Raw genomic sequence first — 17,958 nt, forward strand, 5'->3', positions numbered from 1 at the left:
ACATGGGGCTCAAACTCACAAACCGCAAGATTATAACCTGAATTATGCTTAACAGACAGAGCCATCTAGGCGCCCCTTGCTCAATGCAGTTCTTAAATGGTCTCAATCAGGGGTAGCAACCCCAAATTTGTCATTCCCAGGATCTAAAGTACTCCCAGTCCCAGAGCCCAACTTGAAGAACATCAAGTTAGTAAGGTGCTGCCCCTACTCTAACCATTTATCTTCCACCTCCAAGTCTTCAGTGTTCTTCACTTAGAGATTTATCCATACATCCCAAATTTCTAATCCTTAACCATGTATCATATCCACCTTTTTCAGTACCATCCTCAAAGAAGAACTATAAGGTAATGAGATCAATTTTCTTCACGGTTTGATAAGTGGTTTCAAATAATACCATTATTAGGTTAAATATTGAGACACCCAAGAATAAACAATACATTTGAATACCGAAACATAATACATATAATACGTATCTTTACATCTCTTACAATTAAAGATGCTCTGATAACTTACTTTCCATTTTGCTGAAGCACGCCGGAAGACACCTTGTACCCGGTGTACAATAGAATTCTCAATCTCATCCTTCTTAAATGAATACCCGATGCGCTTAAAGGTGACATTAAAAAAAAAAAAAAAAAAGCCTCAATTTAATCACATTTATCCATAACAACATTCCTACTTGATCTTAAACTGTACTGATAGGGGTGCCTAGATGGCTCAGTCAGTTGGGCGTCTGACTCTCGATTTCTGCTCAGGTCATCATCTAACGGTTGGTTGAAATCAAGCCTCGCATCAGGCTCTGTGCTGACAGTGCGGAGCCTCCTTAAATTCTCTTTCCCTCTCTCTCTGCCCTTTCCCACTTGCGTGCACTCTCTCTAAATAAATATTTTTAAAAAGGTGCTGATAAAGAAAACAAATGATTACAAACATCCATTATGAACACAGCACCACACAATTTATCAGTGCCAACTGCTTCCCAAACCCAAGTTCTAGCTATAGAGCCACACTACCTAATCTAAATTTTTTCCAATTTCCAGAATATCTACTTACAGTTCTTCTTCTCTGAATCAACTCCAAAAGATTAATTTCATACTATGGAAGAAAAACATATAAGAGAAAAAAAAAAATTTATAACCTTTTAAATTATAACCTTTTAATTTATAAACCTTAATTTATAACAGGAACTGCATTTAGTTAAAATCATAAAGTAAATAAAAATCAAGAATATAAAACAAGATTGGGGCAGCTTGTCGGCTCAGCCGGTAAAGCATGCAACTCTTGATCTTTGGGTCATGACTTCAAGCCCCACGCTGGGCATAGAGCTTACTTTAAAAAAAAATTTTTTTTAAAAAAGACTATAAAAGAAGATAATATGCTATCAAGCATAATTTGTAGTAAATGTCTGTTAAAAGTCAGTGATAATTCACCTTACATCTACAAAACTCATAAATCCATATGTTAGCAAGCATATAAACATCTTAGATGCTTTCAAAGAAAGTATGTTTCTAAAATCATAACATTTCTAAGATTTGGGGCTCCTGGCTGGTTTAGTCGGAAGAGCACACAACTCTTGATCTCAGGGTCATGAGTTCAAGCCCCACGTTGGGAATAGACATTATTTAAATAAATAAACAAACTTTAAAAAAAAGAAAAGAAAAACTTAAAAAAAAAAGACATAAGGTTCATAATATCAGACTTTCTAGTCTACAACAGCATGTTCCAACTTTGAGTAAATTAACCATGCAAAAATGTTAGCTTAACATAAGCAAATGAAAGACACAGTTGTGCCTAATTGGTTCTCCCTACCCTACCCTCTGAAGGACCACTTAAAACTTCTTAAGGTTCTCTAAAAACTACTACTATTCAATTCCTCTCTAAGCCTCAGTTTGAAGACTGTTAGAGACACAAAACTTAAGGCTTCACAAGATTCTATGCTTCATTTTACAAGTGCTTTATGAAATATTCAAGCACACAGAACACCCAAGCAGCTATTACACAGCTACATCAAAGCCTACATTTTATTAAACTTGCTTCAAAGTCTTTACAAATAAAACATTTCAAGTAAAGGTGAAGTTCCCTATGTATCATGTCTAATTCCACTCTTTTCCCTCCCCAGAAAAAATGACTATCTTGACTATCATTCTTAAGCAAAACTTTGGACTTTATTATAATGCTTTCTTGAATGCTTTTTTTTGTGTGTTTTTTTTTTTAATACTTATTTATTTTTGAGAGAGAGAGAGAGAGAGAGAATGAGAGCATGAGCAGGTGCCTGGGTGGCTCAGTCAGTTAAGTGTTCGACTTTGGCTCAGGTCATGATCTCGTGGTTTGTGAGTTCAAGCCCCACATCGGGCTCTGTGCTGACAGCTCAGAGCCTGGAGCCTGCTTCGGATTCTGTGTCTCCTTCTCTCTCTGCCCCCCCCGCTCATGCTCTGTCTCAGTCTCTCAAAAAATAAATAAACGTTAAAAAAAAATTAATAAGGCTAACATTCTTTTCATAAGTTGATCAGTGAATGGTGTTTCCCCTTTGTGAATTGCATGTTCATATTTTTGTTGTTTTTATCCTTCATAGTTGTCATTTTCTTCTGAATCTGTAGTTCTTTAGATATTCTAGATTCAAAATATATGTGCTGCGGGGCACCTGGGTGGCTCAGTCGGTTAAGCGTCCAACTCTTGATTTCAGCTCAGGTCATGATCTCTTGGTTTGTGAGATTGAGCCTCGCATTGGGCTCTGCACTATCGGTGCAGATTCCCTCTCCCCCCTCCCTCTCTGGATTCTCTCTCCCCCCTCCCTCTCTGCCCCTACCCTACTTGCTCTCACTCTCTCTCAAAATAAATAAACTTAAAAAAAAAAAAGTGTCTATATATGTGTGTGCGTGTGTGTGTGTATACACATATATTTATGTACCGAAATTATTTTCTCCATTTTGTGGCTTGTCTTTTTACATTGTGGCACCTTTTTTGCACAGAAATGTTTATTTTAAACATGGCCAAATCAATCTTCTTGTCATTGTGCTTTCATAGTCTCATTTAAGAAAACCTCTCCTACTCAAAGTCATTCTTTCATATTTCTTGTAGAGATACAAAGTTTTCCCCAAATTTACCTTTTCCATTCAGAAGGATTTTCATTTTGCTTATTATATGAGAGGGGTCTAATTTTATTTCCTCAATGCGGACAACCAGAACCTCACTGATTTAAAATGCCACTTATGTCTTATAGCAAGTTTATACAGTTGTGACAGTTGTATGCACAGGGCGGGGATGTGAGTGAAAATATGTACGTGTGGGAGTGTGTGTGTGTGTGTGTTTAATTTACTTATTTCAGTTATGGCCTCTAAAATTAATCAACCTAATCCACAGGTACCTCTTCAAATATTTGAAGAGTGGAATTATCTGCCACTTCTCAGGTCTCCTTAAGGTTAAATGTGTCTATTTGTATTCTTTCAATGATTCCTCCTAGAACAAGGTTTCCATCCTGGCTGCCTTTTAACTAACCTTTCAAAGTCCTTCTTAAAATGCAGTCTCAAGCCTCATACAATGCTCCAGACACTGTCTGTTAAGTGCAAAACACCTTTTTTCAAACTAACATCTTCTGAATGGCTACTGTTTGCAGGTGTTCTTTGCTCAGCTAACTTACTCATCACTCTACTTTTGTTAATATGGTCCATTATCGGGGCGCCTGGGTGGCTCAGTCGGTTGAGCGGCCAACTTCGGCTTAGGTCATGATCTCACGGTCCGTGGGTTCGAGCCCCACGTCGGGCCCTGTGCTGACAGCTCAGAGCCTGGAGCCTGTTTCAGATTCTGTGTCTCCCTCTCTCTGCCCCTCCCCCATTCATGCTCTGTCTCTCTCTGTCTCAAAAATAAATAAACGTTAAAAAAAAATTAAAAAAAAATATATATGTATGGTCCATTATTTTTTTTCTTTTGTCCTTTTCCAAGTTTATTCCTGAAGTATAGTTGACACACAGCAATCCACCATGAGCTCCCAAACCTCTTCCAAGTACAAGATTCGTAGCCAGGTCTCATTTGTTCACCTGTTGTTGTTTTTCCAATCTAAACTCAGAAAACCTCCAGTCTTCTAATATTACGTCTTACCACTGGGTCCAGATCTTGTTATCTAACATATTAGCTATTCTCCTCCACCTGAAAATTGGTCTAGCATGTAAACTTTAGATTCACTCAAATCTCCCATTCACTTATAGTACTGAAGAATTTGCAGTATCCCTCTAAGTAGCAGACTTACAGACACATAAATATCAACTTTCCAACCATCTACCATCACCAAACTCACTCTCCTTTATTTCTCCCCACAAGAAATAGTATGTCAATTCTCTTGCTTAAATCCTAATACACAGTATCTTTGGCAGTATCTGGTCTACTAACTCCATAGAAGGAAAAAAGAAAATTTCAGTTTGCCAAGGACTAAAGCCTTAGTGGGGCAACGTTATTCCCAGGCCACTTCTATTCCTGTTCAAAAATTACCCGTTTAATCATCAATTCTAGAATTTTGCAAAAAACACTGAATCAAGCTCACCATTCTAGAATTGATTTAAAATTTGTGAGGGGATTAAAACGTAGTGAACTTATCCACTTACTTGAACATAATTGATGAAGTCTTCCTTAAAAAGAGCTCTTCGCTGTATTTTGTATTCCAGATCTGAAGCCTTCTTAATGATAGCCCTGAAGAGAAAGTCATTTAAGATATAACAGTTGAAAAAAGCATAAGTTAAATAATTTTGGAGTTTTAAGTTTATTTTAATATATTTAAAACATAATATATATATTAAAACATTTCCAAAACCTGAAATTCCCAAATTATCCTTCATAAGCAAGTTTTCTCTTACCTGATTACTTCTGTGTGCTTAGGGTGTGTGCATCAGGATTTTTTTTTAAATGTTTATTTATGAGAGAGAGAGAGAGAGAGAGAGAGAGTGAGCAGGGGAGGAGCAGAGAGGGAGACACAGAATCCGAAGCAGGCTCCTGACTCTGAGCCGTCAGCACAGTCTGACAGGGGACTTGAACTCACAAACCGTGAGATCATGACCTGAGCTGAAGTCGGATGCTCAACCAAGCCACCCAGGCGCCCAGTATTTTAAAATTTTCATGAAAATCATCTTAGTCAGCTGCCAGGACCATTGACATTCCCACCAGCAAAGCAAATAATGTTAAGTACTTTACATTATTTGTATGTGATATTAGTAAAGATTTCTTTCCCTCCAAATTCTGGTCACTTGGGTTTTAATAATAACCAAGTATCTTTTTTAAATTCCTTACTTCTGAGTTTTCCAACACTCAAACTAGAAAAAAAAAACAAAAAAAAAAAACAACACCTAGATTGTCTCTACTGTCTCTATCTAGAAAGGTTTATTAACAGTACAAAGGACTCATGGGAAAGGATTGACTGTATTTAGCTAAAGAGAAAACACAACATGTGTATATTAAGAGAATTTAATGCAAGATGTACGAGGTCAATTACTGTCTCTAGTTAATGGTAATAGTAACATTTACTGAACACGCACTGAGAGGCCACACTGCTGGAACACCTGGGTGGCTCAGTCAGTTAAGCAATGGACTCTTGATTTTGGCCCAGGTCATAATCTCACGGTTCTTGGGTTAGAGTCTGGCATCAGAACCTCTTGGGATCCTCTTCCACTCTCTCTCTCTGCCCTTCCCCCTACTCTCTCAAAAATAAACATTAAAGAAAAATTTTTTGAGTCCACACTATGCTGCATTTCACTAACAAAGGTTTACTTTAAGGCCCCCATAGTCACATTACTACATTCCCAGCCATTGTAAAATGCAGCAACAGTCACAGAAAACCACTAAAAAATATTAGGCTTAATTGTAACAAATTACTGAATGCCAACCTCGTGCCGGACGTTGTTGGCTAAACCCTGGGGTAGAATACAAAATTGAATTAAATGGTCCCCATCTTCAAGTCTTACTAGAAAGATTTATCTCTTGGCATCCACTGAAGTTTGCATCTCTAGAGCAGTACAAACAGACCACCGTGCAACGAATGAGAAATTCTGGGAGTCAACAAAATCTGAAAATGGGCTTCTGCCATGTTACAAAAAATAAACACAACTAGGTGCTCCGGCATCCCTGCCCCCCCAGGCTCCCCCCTCCCTTCAGCCCGCCCCAGCTCTTCCACTTCCTCAGCTCTTTCTCACTTAATCTCCGCATGACTGAACAATCCAATACGCTCCAGCTGTTCCAATTCGGGGAGTCGATCTTCTATGCGTTCCTGAATTATCTCCGCCATGAGGTCACAACTCTACAGCCCACCGGCGAGCCTCTCGACCGCCAACACGCGCACGAACCGGCCACCATCTATTCCGGAGACCTAGCCCTAGCGTTCGCACGTGCTGACGTAACGTGCGCCCTAGGTCCCGCCTTTTCCGCTTCCGCCGCCTCCGCCGTCGGAGACCGCCCTCCGGCCCTTGAGGCGGCTGTCACCTCTCCGAGACCGACTGTGGGGCTTCCGCGGAGCACCCCTCCGGCTCGGGAGGATTCACGTGAACTGGAGTGGAGGGGCGGGGCCAGAGTGGGGGCGGGGCTAGACGCGCCCTGGGCTAAACGTGGGCGGGGGTTCGAGAGAGCGCCTCCCAGTGTCTAGAGGGGTTACCTGAAAGGAGTGCGACTCGTTTCTGCAGAATACTGTCTCCTTTTATTCTATTGCGGTCCCATGTCTTCGCTTTCCAATAGTAAACGTTTCAAAAAGTCAGTAATGAAAAGCGTAGGGAAACTGACCAGATATCCATAACACTATAGCTTTGCTTTCGGCTAGGTTAGTAAACCAGTGTGATAACACCGGTTTTTCACCTGCCAATTAGAATCTCTAATTGGCTGATTAATTTTAAAATAGGAAGACCTTTTCATTATTTAAACAATTATTCTGCCTTTATAGACAAGATCTTTTCAAAAACACATGGCCCTGGGTGGGTATCAGAAAGTACATATATTTTTTAGAAAAGGGGAGCTTGGTATTGAAAAGTTTGGGAGTTACGAAACTAAATCAGTAAGGTATGGACCCTCCTTAAACCATTGCCCAAGGAAGTTAGTTAGCATTTCTAAGGGAACCATCAGACAACCCAGCTTGGAAGCAACATTGTTGGTATAATTGCTAAACCTAAAATAATAACTACATGAATCAGTTCTTTTTAAGTTCTGGAAGATGGTTAAAAAACCAAAGCAGGAGTTCTTGCTAGACCTGTTTATTTCAACATTTGCATTAGCACCTTGTGATTTATGAAAGGGAATAAGCTTAACAGGTAACCATGTTCCGCCTTTGTGCCTTTCCTGTTTTTTTTTTTTTCCTTTCACACTTTACCCCACTGGTCTCAGAAGTGAGGCAAAGGTTGGCTTCAGCTTCATTTCTTGATCCCTCAGCTTTAAGACACGAGAGAGGGGAAGAAACTCAGGGATGTAAAATAAAGATGAAATTTCCTTGTAACAGAAAAATCCCCAGTCTGTATTAGGAGTAAGAGTAGGAATGTCACTAGATAGTAAACTCCAAATGGGTAGGGAATATTTGCTTTGTTCACTAAGACATCTGGGAGCTTACAACAGTGCCTAGAAAATAATAAGTGCTCAATTAAAAAATGCCTGAGAAAAATAACAAAAGGCATTTGCTAAATTTATTTAGGACCAAGGGGCTCAGCCAGCTGAGAGATTTTAATCTTTCATTTCAAGGCTAATTTGATAGATACCTATGATTTTCAAATCAACTATACTCTCCTCCCTTATTTTCAAATTTAGCATCTATGTTTATGTTGTTCTAAGAATTATTATAATAATATTGGCAAAGCCTTCTTTTACTTCCTCTACATCTCAATATAATAGCTATCTCTTATCTACTGCTTCTATGTACCCAATCACTATGTGTGCTAAGTTCCTTATGTATTAACTCACTCTGATCACAAATTTTTTTTTTAATTTTTTTTTTAAAGTTTTATTTATTTTTGAGACAGAGAGAGACAGAGCATGAACGGGGGAGGGGCAGAGAGAAAGGGAGACACAGAATCGGAAGCAGGCTCCAGGCTCTGAGCCATCAGCCCAGAGCCTGACGCGGGGCTCGAACTCACGGACCGCGAGATCGTGACCTGAGCTGAAGTCGGACGCTTAACCGACTGAGCCACCCAGGCGCCCCTGATCACAAATATTTTAAAATATCAACTCAAAGAGCTCTTGAAAAGGTAAAAAAAAACAAACAAACAAAAAAACACACCTGCTAGAGGAAGCCCAGTACAGGCAGAAGAAATTGTGTTTGAATAATGCCCATTGAGTCTCAGAATCCTTAGCTGAGCACACCTTCTAGTTAAGAAACCCTATGGCCAGAGAAAAAGTGCTCTTGAGTCTGGAGCTCTAAGGTGCACCTTGGAAAGCTTGACATTTCTTTTATTCTTTCATTTGATCTTTAAAACTCACCATGGATGTCAGATTGATTAACAGGCACTAACTGGGAGGGGGCACAGGAGAGCCCTCTGAATGTTGGAAGTGTTCTATACCTGGCTAATCTGGGTTGTCATTATACATATGCATGGATATGTGCATATGTAGAAATCTATCCATTGAGATACATATTTAAGATTTGTACACTTTATGAAAGTTATACTTTAAAAGAAAACATTAATCAGCAGACCCTCTCTGAGGATATCATTCTCTTCAAAAGCTTCAATTATCATTTGTATATATGTGGCAGGGTCAAAATATTGAAACACAAATGATCAAAGCCCTCTCCCTCTGCAAAAGAGTCCATACAAATTTTACATTCTAGCCCACAATGTATTATTATTCATTTTATTTTTTAATTTTTTTGTTCACAATTTCTTTTTTTTAAGATTTTATCTTTTTAAGTAATCTCCACACCCAATGTGGGGGTCGAACTCACAACCCTGAGATCAAGAGCCACATGCTCTACTGACTGAGCCAGCCAGGCGCCCTTAATATTTGTTTTAATATAAACTTTTGTGATTTTTTTCCAGATTGTCATGTAAGATTAATTTCAGAAAGGTGTATGCTACTCACCTCATGCTGGAGAAACATTTGACCTCATTACAGTGCTTATGAGCCAGTTTGGAAAATAGAGAAGAGGCTGTCTCACTTAGGGTCCCAAGACAATGTCTTAAGGACTCTGACAAATGAACAGTAGCCAGAGTTTGCAGATCAAGTTAAAACATCTATTCTTGTCCCCAAAGTACTTACATGTAAACTTCAAAATAAACTTGAACTTTTCCTTAGAATTATCCATTCCTTAGAATATTCACGAAGATTAAGTTCATGGACAGCTCAGTGATTAAAAACAAGAAAGGAACGCTCTCTTTTTTTTCCCCATTATTATTATGATGATGATCATTATTATTAGGTAAAGAGAGGTACCTAATGTCAGTGATAATGAGAGGTGTGACACCTGGAATCCCATCCCCCTACTTTGTTCGAAGTCCCCTGCCTGCTTCTCCCGCACAGAGCTCTGGGTAGACTTCAAAGTCAAGCAGAAGTGATAGACACAGACTGGTCTTTGATGCCTAAGAACATCGGAGCCCTCAATTTCATGTGAATGCAAAGCATCTGTACTTTTCAAACCTTTCATGTTATCTCACGTTGCTAACAACAAAAGCTGAAAAGTTTGAGGTGACACACATTACACACATTAAAATATTTGGAACCAGGAACTTTTCATTTCTTTTTCTATTATATATAGCTTCTTTTACTTTGCAAACCACACTGGATAGTAAATTACTTCTGGCACACAGCCTTGTCAGCTTGCCAAGTTTCAACTGGAGCAAGTTTTTACAGCCGGGCTAATAAGCCCTGAAAATTAGGAGGTAAGTATAATGGAAATAATGACATAGTCTTTAACTGCAGGAGCATAGAATGACAACGTGAGATTCTAATAGAGTCTACTTTGAAAAGTTTTTTTTTTTTTATTCTAATGAAATCTTTTTTTTTTTAATTTTAGGTTATTCTAGTTCAAAACACATGTAAATGGAAAGAGTTTCTTTTAATTGGTGAACAGCATTTTTGTGGGTTTTTTCTTGTGGCTTAGTTATTGCTTTTTGCAAACTTGAAAAAAAAAGAATAACAAAAAGAAAACCAAGAATATGGTAGTTTGGGGATAGCAACGTACTATTAAAACAAACTGACATCTTGGAAAAACATGTTCTGAAATGATTGGCTTCCAGGATGGGGCTTGGCGATTGTGTATGAGTACATTTCATCAAAGCCATAGCTGATTAGGTACGTCAACTTTTTTTTCAGTTTGCCCCCACTCCAGATAGAAACCCACTCCCTGCTGAAGTAACTCCCAGGTCTTTATCGAACAAAGCTTCAAAAAATTGAGAGTGAATATCACACTTAATTTTTTATCACTGAAAGAAATAGTATCTGTTTTGAGGTAAATATCCATTTCCCTCAATTTAATTCTCACATCCAGTTTTGCTCACAATTTACAAGTTGATGAGGAAATTTTTTTACCCTTCTCATTTTGCCCTCCAATTAGACCTGAACTGATTAGCCTCAGCACCTCATGATCTGTCCCAAATTGTTTAAGCAAAGAAGAGGTTTAGAGTTGTGTGTGTGTGTGTGTGTGTGTGTGTGTGTGTACGTGTGTGTGTTTAACTATACTAAAATAATATGGCCTTGCTCCAGAAATGCCAGCTTTCTTATAGTTCCCCACCATACCACGCATGCTATTTTATACTTCTTTTAAAATACACTATTCCCTACTCTGGAATGTCTTGTGTCCTAGTCCCCATTTAGTCCATGGAAAAAAAAAAAAGGAAGCCTGCCCTTGACACCTCACTATCCTACCATCGCCACCAATTTGTGTACTTATAGCCATTTATGTAAAGGGTTCAGTCTCTGAATCCTTTCACCACCTCCCCTCACTAATTCTCTAGGTGATCTTATCCAGCCTCAGAACATTAAATGTCATCTAAGGTGCTGTCCAATAAAAATTTCTGTGATAGTGGAAATATTTATGTCTTCACTGTCCAATACAGTAGCCCTGAACCTCATGTAAGCTATTGAGTACTTGAAATCTGGCTAGAGCAACAGAGAAATTAAATTTTTTATTTCATTTGATTAAGTTACATTTAAATTGCCACATGTAGCTAGTGCCTGCCACATTTGACAGCCAATTAAAAAAAAAAAAAGGATTTATTTTTGAGGAAGAGAGAGAGAGAGAGAGAGACAGCATGAGCAGGGGAGGGGCAAATAGAGAGAGGGAGACACAGAATCCGAAGCAGTCTCCAGGCTGTGAGCTGTCAGAGCCCAACTCCAGGCCCGAACCCACAAATCGCAAGATCATGACCTGAGCTGAAGTCAGACACTTAACTGACTGAGCCACCCAGGTGCCCCTGGACAGTCAATTTTAATTTTTTTTTTAATCTTTATTCACTTTTGAGACACACAGAGAGACAGAGCATGAGCAGGGGAGGGGCACAGAGAGAGGGGAGACACAGAATCCGAAGCAGGCTCCAGGCTCTGAGCTGTCAGCACAGAGCCCGACGCAGGGCTCGAACCCAGGAGCCATGAGATCGTGACCTGAGCCGAAGTCGGACGTTCAACCGACTGAGCCACCCAGGCACCCCTGGACAGTCAATTTTATAGCGCCAATCCATAACTGTCCCCTGAACCCCAGACTCATGCCAGTATATGCAACTGCCTACTCAGCATCTCTACTTGGAGATCTTACAGGCATTTCAAAATTAGTATGTGCAAAACCAAGCTGCTGATGCTCTCCCTCCAAACCTGCTCCTGCTATTATCTTCTCCATCTTGGTTAATGGCAATTCCATTCTTCTATTTTTTCAGGCCAAAGCCTGGGAGTTGTCCCTGCCTCCACATCTAATTTGTCAGCAATCCTCTCGGTTCTACAGAATATAGTCAGACTATGACTTCTCCCCATCATTGCTACTGCTGTCGTCCTAGTACAAACTCCTGTTAATTTTCACCTGGGTTATTGCTATGGCCCCAACTGGTCTCCCTGTTCAGTGTGGAGCCTGACATGGGGCTCGATCCCACACCCCTCGGCTCATGACCTGAGTTGAAATCAAGAGTCAGGTGCCCAACCAACTGAGTCATCCAGGTGCCCCTCTTGAGTCTATTCTTAACAGAAATCTATTCTTAACATCAGCCAAAGTTAAAATCTAAGTCAGACCACATCACTTTGCTCGTAGCCCTACAGTGGCTTCTTAACTCAGAGTGAAAACTAGAATCCTTTCACTTGCCTACAAAGTCCCATATGGTCTGGTGCCCTGCCCCTCCCTTTCCTCTCTGACCTTATTTCCCACTCCAGATACATTGGCTTCCTTGGTATCCCCTCAGCATGGCAATGTGGCAATACAGGGCCTTTGCGCTGGCCGGAATTCTCTCTGGAATCCTCCTTCCCAGATAAATTCAAGGCTCATTCCCTCAACTCCTTCAGATCTTTCTCAAATGTCACTCTCTCAAGGACGCCATTCATATTTAAAGTTGCACTTCCCACCCTCAACAACCCTTATTCTACGTGCTTTTTTCCCCTCCATATCACTGATCACCATCTACAATATAGTAGTGTTTATTGTCTCTCTTCACACATACATTAAAACATAAACACCAAGGAGCTGAAATTGTTTTCTGCTGAATCTGGAGTTAGGCATGCAATACGTGCTCATTACATATTTGTTGAATAAATGAACGTTTGTATAGTTGCATTACTTTGTATTGCAACTTATGTCTTTTTATATGCCTTCATATTATTATGACTGCCGTAGGAGAGAGAACTAGTATTTTACTTATGTTTGAAGTCCCTAGGACCTAGCAATGGAAAACATTAGGTACTCAATAAACATTCACTGAAAAGAAGCAATGCTACATTATGCATAACACCTGGTATAAAAGTCACTCACCGTGTTTAATGTGCCCAGAACCCTTCCTAAAGGAAAGCTGTCTGCCCACAGCTATTTTTTTTCTTACCACCTGACCCTGGACAATTTGCCACTACTGGTCAGACAGTAAGCTCCTGATTCAAGGACAATCAGTCTGTTGGCTGGTCAAAAACCTGGCATGAAAAGATGAACTGGGCTAACTTAACTCTCCCTCTTTGGACTCTGAATTAAGAGGAAAAAAGAGAATTACGTGATGTGAACATATGAGTTAAAACCAGAGAATCCATGAGTCAGAGATAGAAGCTTGAGGAACTTGGCAAGGCAAAGTGGTAAGGAGGCAGAAACTAGGAAATATGGAAAAGGTACACAGAGTGAAGGGGGGGAGTGGGGTGGGAACACAGTACCTAAGAGAAAATGGATAGTCACTGAACCCCATTAATAAGAGCACTGGAGAGAAGCCTGCGTGGTTCAGTTGGTTAAGCGTCCGACTTCGGCTCAGGTCATGATCTTACGGTCCACGGGTTTGAGCATCAGGATCTGTGTTGGCAGCCGGGAGCCTGTTTCAGACTCTGTGTCTCCCTCTCTCTCTGTCCCTCCCCTGCTCATGCTCTTTCTCTCTCTCTCTCAAGATTAAAATAATAATAATAATAGCAACTTGGAGGGACAAAGTCATGCAATTGAGGTCCCATTTTGAAATGTTTTGAATACAGTTCTCTTGAAGATCCTTCTTGTTCTCTGTATCAACTTACAATAACACCCAATTGCTTAGGGTGCCTCAAGAGATTGTCTCTATTCTTTACAACCCTCAACCTTGACTAAGTTCTTGGTTCATACAGTTGCTGTCACATGTAGAAGAGTGAGAATATTTTCTACCAAATGATAGATTTGACATGTTCTTCAAAGCCTTTGGCAATTGACCCTTGGAGATTTGAGCATTTATTAAGAAGCACGGGGGGGGGGGGGGGGGGGGAGGGGGATGTTCTCTTTGGAGCCATTTGGTTTCCCTTAAAGTCATACTCTATTGGCAAGCTAGAATCCACTTACAGCGTGCGTGTACCTTGCTTTAAACAAATTTGAAACTCTGGATTTACAGCAATAGATTATCATTCGGTCACTTTTCACAATCTTTTATTTATCAGTCTTATTACAAAAGCAATATACTGTCGGAAATTCAAATGCTGCATTCTTTGAAAAAGTGAGGATTTATGGACCAAAAGAGAGCCACAAACCTAAAGTTCCCCTGCTACGTTTCAGTGAATACCATTGGCGACGGTAAACACAAAGCACCTAAGGAAAAAGGGCTTTCTGCTTCAAAGACTTGGTCACAATCTTTTTCTTTTTCCTTCTCCATTAGTAGCCCTCCCCTGTGGGTCCACACAGCTGTCACTACCACAGAGAAAGCCGGCTATTTCAAAATGCACTCGCTACTCTGCTCCCAGAGGCAATGGGGCACAACGGTTAAGACCACCAGCTTTATTTGGGTACATTTTCGCAAGTTCTACCAACATTTTTTTTTTTTAAATTTTTTTTTTCAACGTTTTTTATTTATTTTTGGGACAGAGAGAGACATAGCATGAACGGGGGAGGGGCAGAGAGAGAGGGAGACACAGAATCGGAAACAGGCTCCAGGCTCCGAGCCATCAGCCCAGAGCCTGACGCGGGGCTCGAACTCATGGACCGTGAGATCGTGACCTGGCTGAAGTCGGACACTTAACCGACTGCGCCACCCAGGCGCCCCTCTACCAACATTTTAAATATACGTGTCTTAAGGCTCAGCAATCGGACATCTACAAATCTCTCCTACAGAAGTACTAACAAAAGTGCACAAACAGAAGTATAAGGAAGGTAACTGAACCAATGTTTGTAACAGCAAAGACCCTCAACTGCCTATCAGCCAAGTGGTTAAATAAATTATAGTACATTTGTACACAGGTATACTATGAGGAGTGTATGAAATAAGATGAATTATACATTGTTAATCTAAAAGAGGCATGTTGTAGAACAGTAGTTATTGTACAATCCATTTTGAATGTGTGTCTAGATGTGTTATGAGCAAAAAAAAAAAAAGCTTGGAGGATTGCCCACCAAACCATTCACATGGTGGTCACCTCTGAGAAGTGGGATGGGAAATTTACATTGGTATAAATTGAGTATTGGTATACTATTGAGTAATATAACAAAGATGAATTATGTTTGTGATTTCTATTTAAATAAAATATTTGCATAGAAAAGGAAAGTGAAAGAGGCTTCAGAATCAAATTCTGTTTCAAATCCTAGCTCCATCATCTTTTTAGAGTTGCTTCAAGTATTAAAATGAAAATTTGCTTTATTTTCATTTTTATTTTAGTTTCAGAGGTAGAATTTATTGATTCAACGCTTGCGTATAACACTCAGTGCTCATTACAGCAAGTGCCCCCCTCAATGCCCATCACCCATTTACCCCATCCCCTCACCCACCCCCCTTCCGCCAAACCTCCGTTTGTTCCCTATAGTTATTGTCTCTTAGGGTTTGCTTCCCTCTCTGTTTTTATCTTATTTTAACTTCAGATTGACACTTCACAGCAATTGCTTGAAATATCTCAGCTTTTGTTTATACATTATCGTTTTTAAACACCAGAGAAGATTCTGCCTTAAGGGACTTTTGATCTGTTTTAAATATGAAGAACACTTTGTAAAGTGAGTAACTTCACTCCCTAACTTATCTGTTTGCTAATAAAATACCCATAATAAATAGGGCATATTCTGTCTCTTTCGCAAATCCTCTCTTTTCTCCCCATCTCACCCCAAGCCTCCACAACCTGGGAGCTGTCCAGGTACAAATTAACATTTAAAAAGACCTCAAGTTGTTCACACAAGCAGCTCTATTATTGCTCTCTCCTTTACAGCCTTGGTCTGCTCAAAAACCCACATTCAAATTGGATCACATCCACTCCAGCCCTTCAGCACCCAGGTATTGTGGGTAAGAGGCCGCTTTTGGCTACAAACTCCTTTATTCATTCTAAAATAACTTCATTCATAAGGTTCATTGAACAACTAGTTTGTACCCATCACAGGCTCTGACCAAGCACTTTTGCCTACCTTGTCACTAATCCTCATAGCAACTTTGTTAGGTGGGTCAAGTTTCATTTAATAGATGAGCAAACCGGGGTTCCAGAGGTGAAGTGACTTGCCCAAGGTCACACAGCTAGTAAGAGGGGTAGCCTGCTGGGAAATCTAGGCTTGGGGGTTACTGAAGGTCACTAACGGTTCTTCTCCCACCCCACCCCCTTTTTTTAGTTAACTAGTTTAAAAATAAAAATAGTGCTCTAAAACTTGTAAAGAAAAACAGCGTTCGCCTACCCCACTCGTCCCCTCCCTCCTATTACAACTCTCCAGTGCAACCACTTGGAACTTTTTAAAGCTAGGTCTGCTGGTTTACCGCCCTGTATTTCCAAATGAATAACCGGTGCGTTGTGCAGATTTAACAATGTAACCAAAACCCCACTCTACCGTCAACTCCCTGCGTCCCTCTGTACTTCACCGGGTCACCCTCCCTTCTCAGGTTGAAACCTGGGTCGGGTCCCCTCTCTTCGCTCACTCTGAGTCTCCAGCACGACCGCTGCGGTAACCAGCCTGGCCAGGGCTGAGAAACCACCCTCCCCGACCCGGCCGGGCCTCGGTTCCCGGCCTTCCTCCCAGACCCTTCTCGGGCTGCGCGTCGGGGGCGGCGATCAGGGTCTGAGAGCGAGGATAGGGCGATGGCGAGAGCCAGGGAGGCAAGGGTCGGAGTCAAGAGGCACGGGGCCGCAATCACGGGGCCAGGGCCGTGTCGCACGCAAGAGTCGGAGTCCGGGGGTGACAGCTGGGTTGAGGGGGGCAAGTGTCGGGGAACGAGGGCCAGGGTTGGGGCGTGAGGGAGGAGGGTCTGAGGCGAAGGCCCTGGTCGCAGGCAAGGACTTGGGTCGCAGGGAGAGGGCCAGGGTCGGGGTTGGGGGATCCGGTTTGGGGTCAGGGGTCAGACAGAATCGGTGGCGAGGACCGGGAGGGAGGGGACGAAGGTCAGAGTTGGGAGCAAGTGGGGTTTAGGGCGAGGGGCGAGGTGGGGTCTGGGGTGAGGTGCGGGGGTGGCGAGGGCTGGGGTCAGGAGGGCGAAGGTCAGACTTCGGGAGGAGGGCCGGAGCCTGAGGCAAGGGTAGCGATCGTGGGGCGAGGGGCGGGGGTGGGTGGGGAGGGCGAGAAGCAGGGTCCGGTCGGGGAGGGGGGTGGCGGTCGGCGGGCGGGGGCGCGGGTCCCGGCCAGGGCTCGGGGATTGAGGTCGCGGGGTCGCGGCGGCGGTTGAGAAAGGAGGGGGAATGGGGGACGTCAGGCCGTCTGGGTTTAGCCCAGGGGCCAGGGCTCTGGGGGCGGCAGCGGACGGGAGCCGGCGCTCCCGCCGCGGCCCTTTGGAAGTGTACCGCGGGCGCTCGACAGGGCGGCAGCACTCGCGCGGAGCGGGCGCCGACCTCGGCCCCGGCCTGCTCTACGCGGCCACTCGGCGCCCGCAGCCCCAGCCCGACTCGACAGCCTCGGCCCCAAGCAACAGATTCCCGGTGGGAGGCGGGCCAGGTCGCTGCCGCCTCGGGCCTGCGGCATGGGGCGGGCTCCGGGCTTCGGGTTTCCCGGCTCCCGCGGCTGGGGCGCCTGGGAGCACCTCCGCCCCCCATTCTCGAAGGTGGGGGGCTGGGCCCACACTCCCGCAGACTTGCTCCTCGGAAACCGCTCCACCAATCCCCGCCCACGTTCCCCTGACCCCTCTTTAAGTCCTTTATTGTGCTGAGGGGGTCCAGGACTTAAGCAGTTTCCGAGGGAAATTTCCTTTGTTTGGGGGGTGGCAGTCTGTCTGTTTCGACGAAATGTATACTTTCACTGGTCTTTCGTCAACCGTCCCCTCCCCTACACACACTCATCCTCCTCCATCCTCCCCAAACCGTCCTCGAGAATGTGGGTTAAACAATTTTTAATGTACGTTAGAATGCATTTGAAAATACTTTGTGCAGCGGGTCTGTGTCATATACTACGATGATATCTTTCTCATCAGACTTTTTCTTTTCCCTGCGGTTAATCATTGTCTC

The 17,958-nt window shown here is 42.4% G+C and overlaps 1 protein-coding gene across 2 annotated transcripts in view; it reads right to left on the reverse strand.

Moving 5' to 3' along the window:
* Positions 1–6,399, reverse strand: part of UTP6 (UTP6 small subunit processome component) — a 29,987-nt gene extending 23,588 nt beyond the window's left edge. Inside the window, exons 1-4 of one of the 2 annotated variants that reach the window (XM_060646720.3) lie at positions 6,171–6,399; positions 4,593–4,677; positions 1,051–1,092; positions 514–606 (exon numbers count right to left, since the gene is read on the reverse strand). In XM_060646720.3, the coding sequence (XP_060502703.1) occupies positions 514–606; positions 1,051–1,092; positions 4,593–4,677; positions 6,171–6,262 (312 nt within the window). In that variant the 5' untranslated portion in view covers positions 6,263–6,399. The remainder of the gene's footprint in view (positions 1–513; positions 607–1,050; positions 1,093–4,592; positions 4,678–6,170) is intronic. The other variant, XM_060646721.3, reaches the window with a different exon arrangement.
* Positions 6,400–17,958: the final 11,559 nt, after the last annotated feature.

The sequence above is a fragment of the Panthera onca genome, chromosome E1, assembly GCF_046562875.1.
Source record: "Panthera onca isolate mPanOnc1 chromosome E1, mPanOnc1 haplotype 2, whole genome shotgun sequence".
Classification (NCBI taxonomy): Eukaryota; Metazoa; Chordata; class Mammalia; order Carnivora; family Felidae; genus Panthera; species Panthera onca.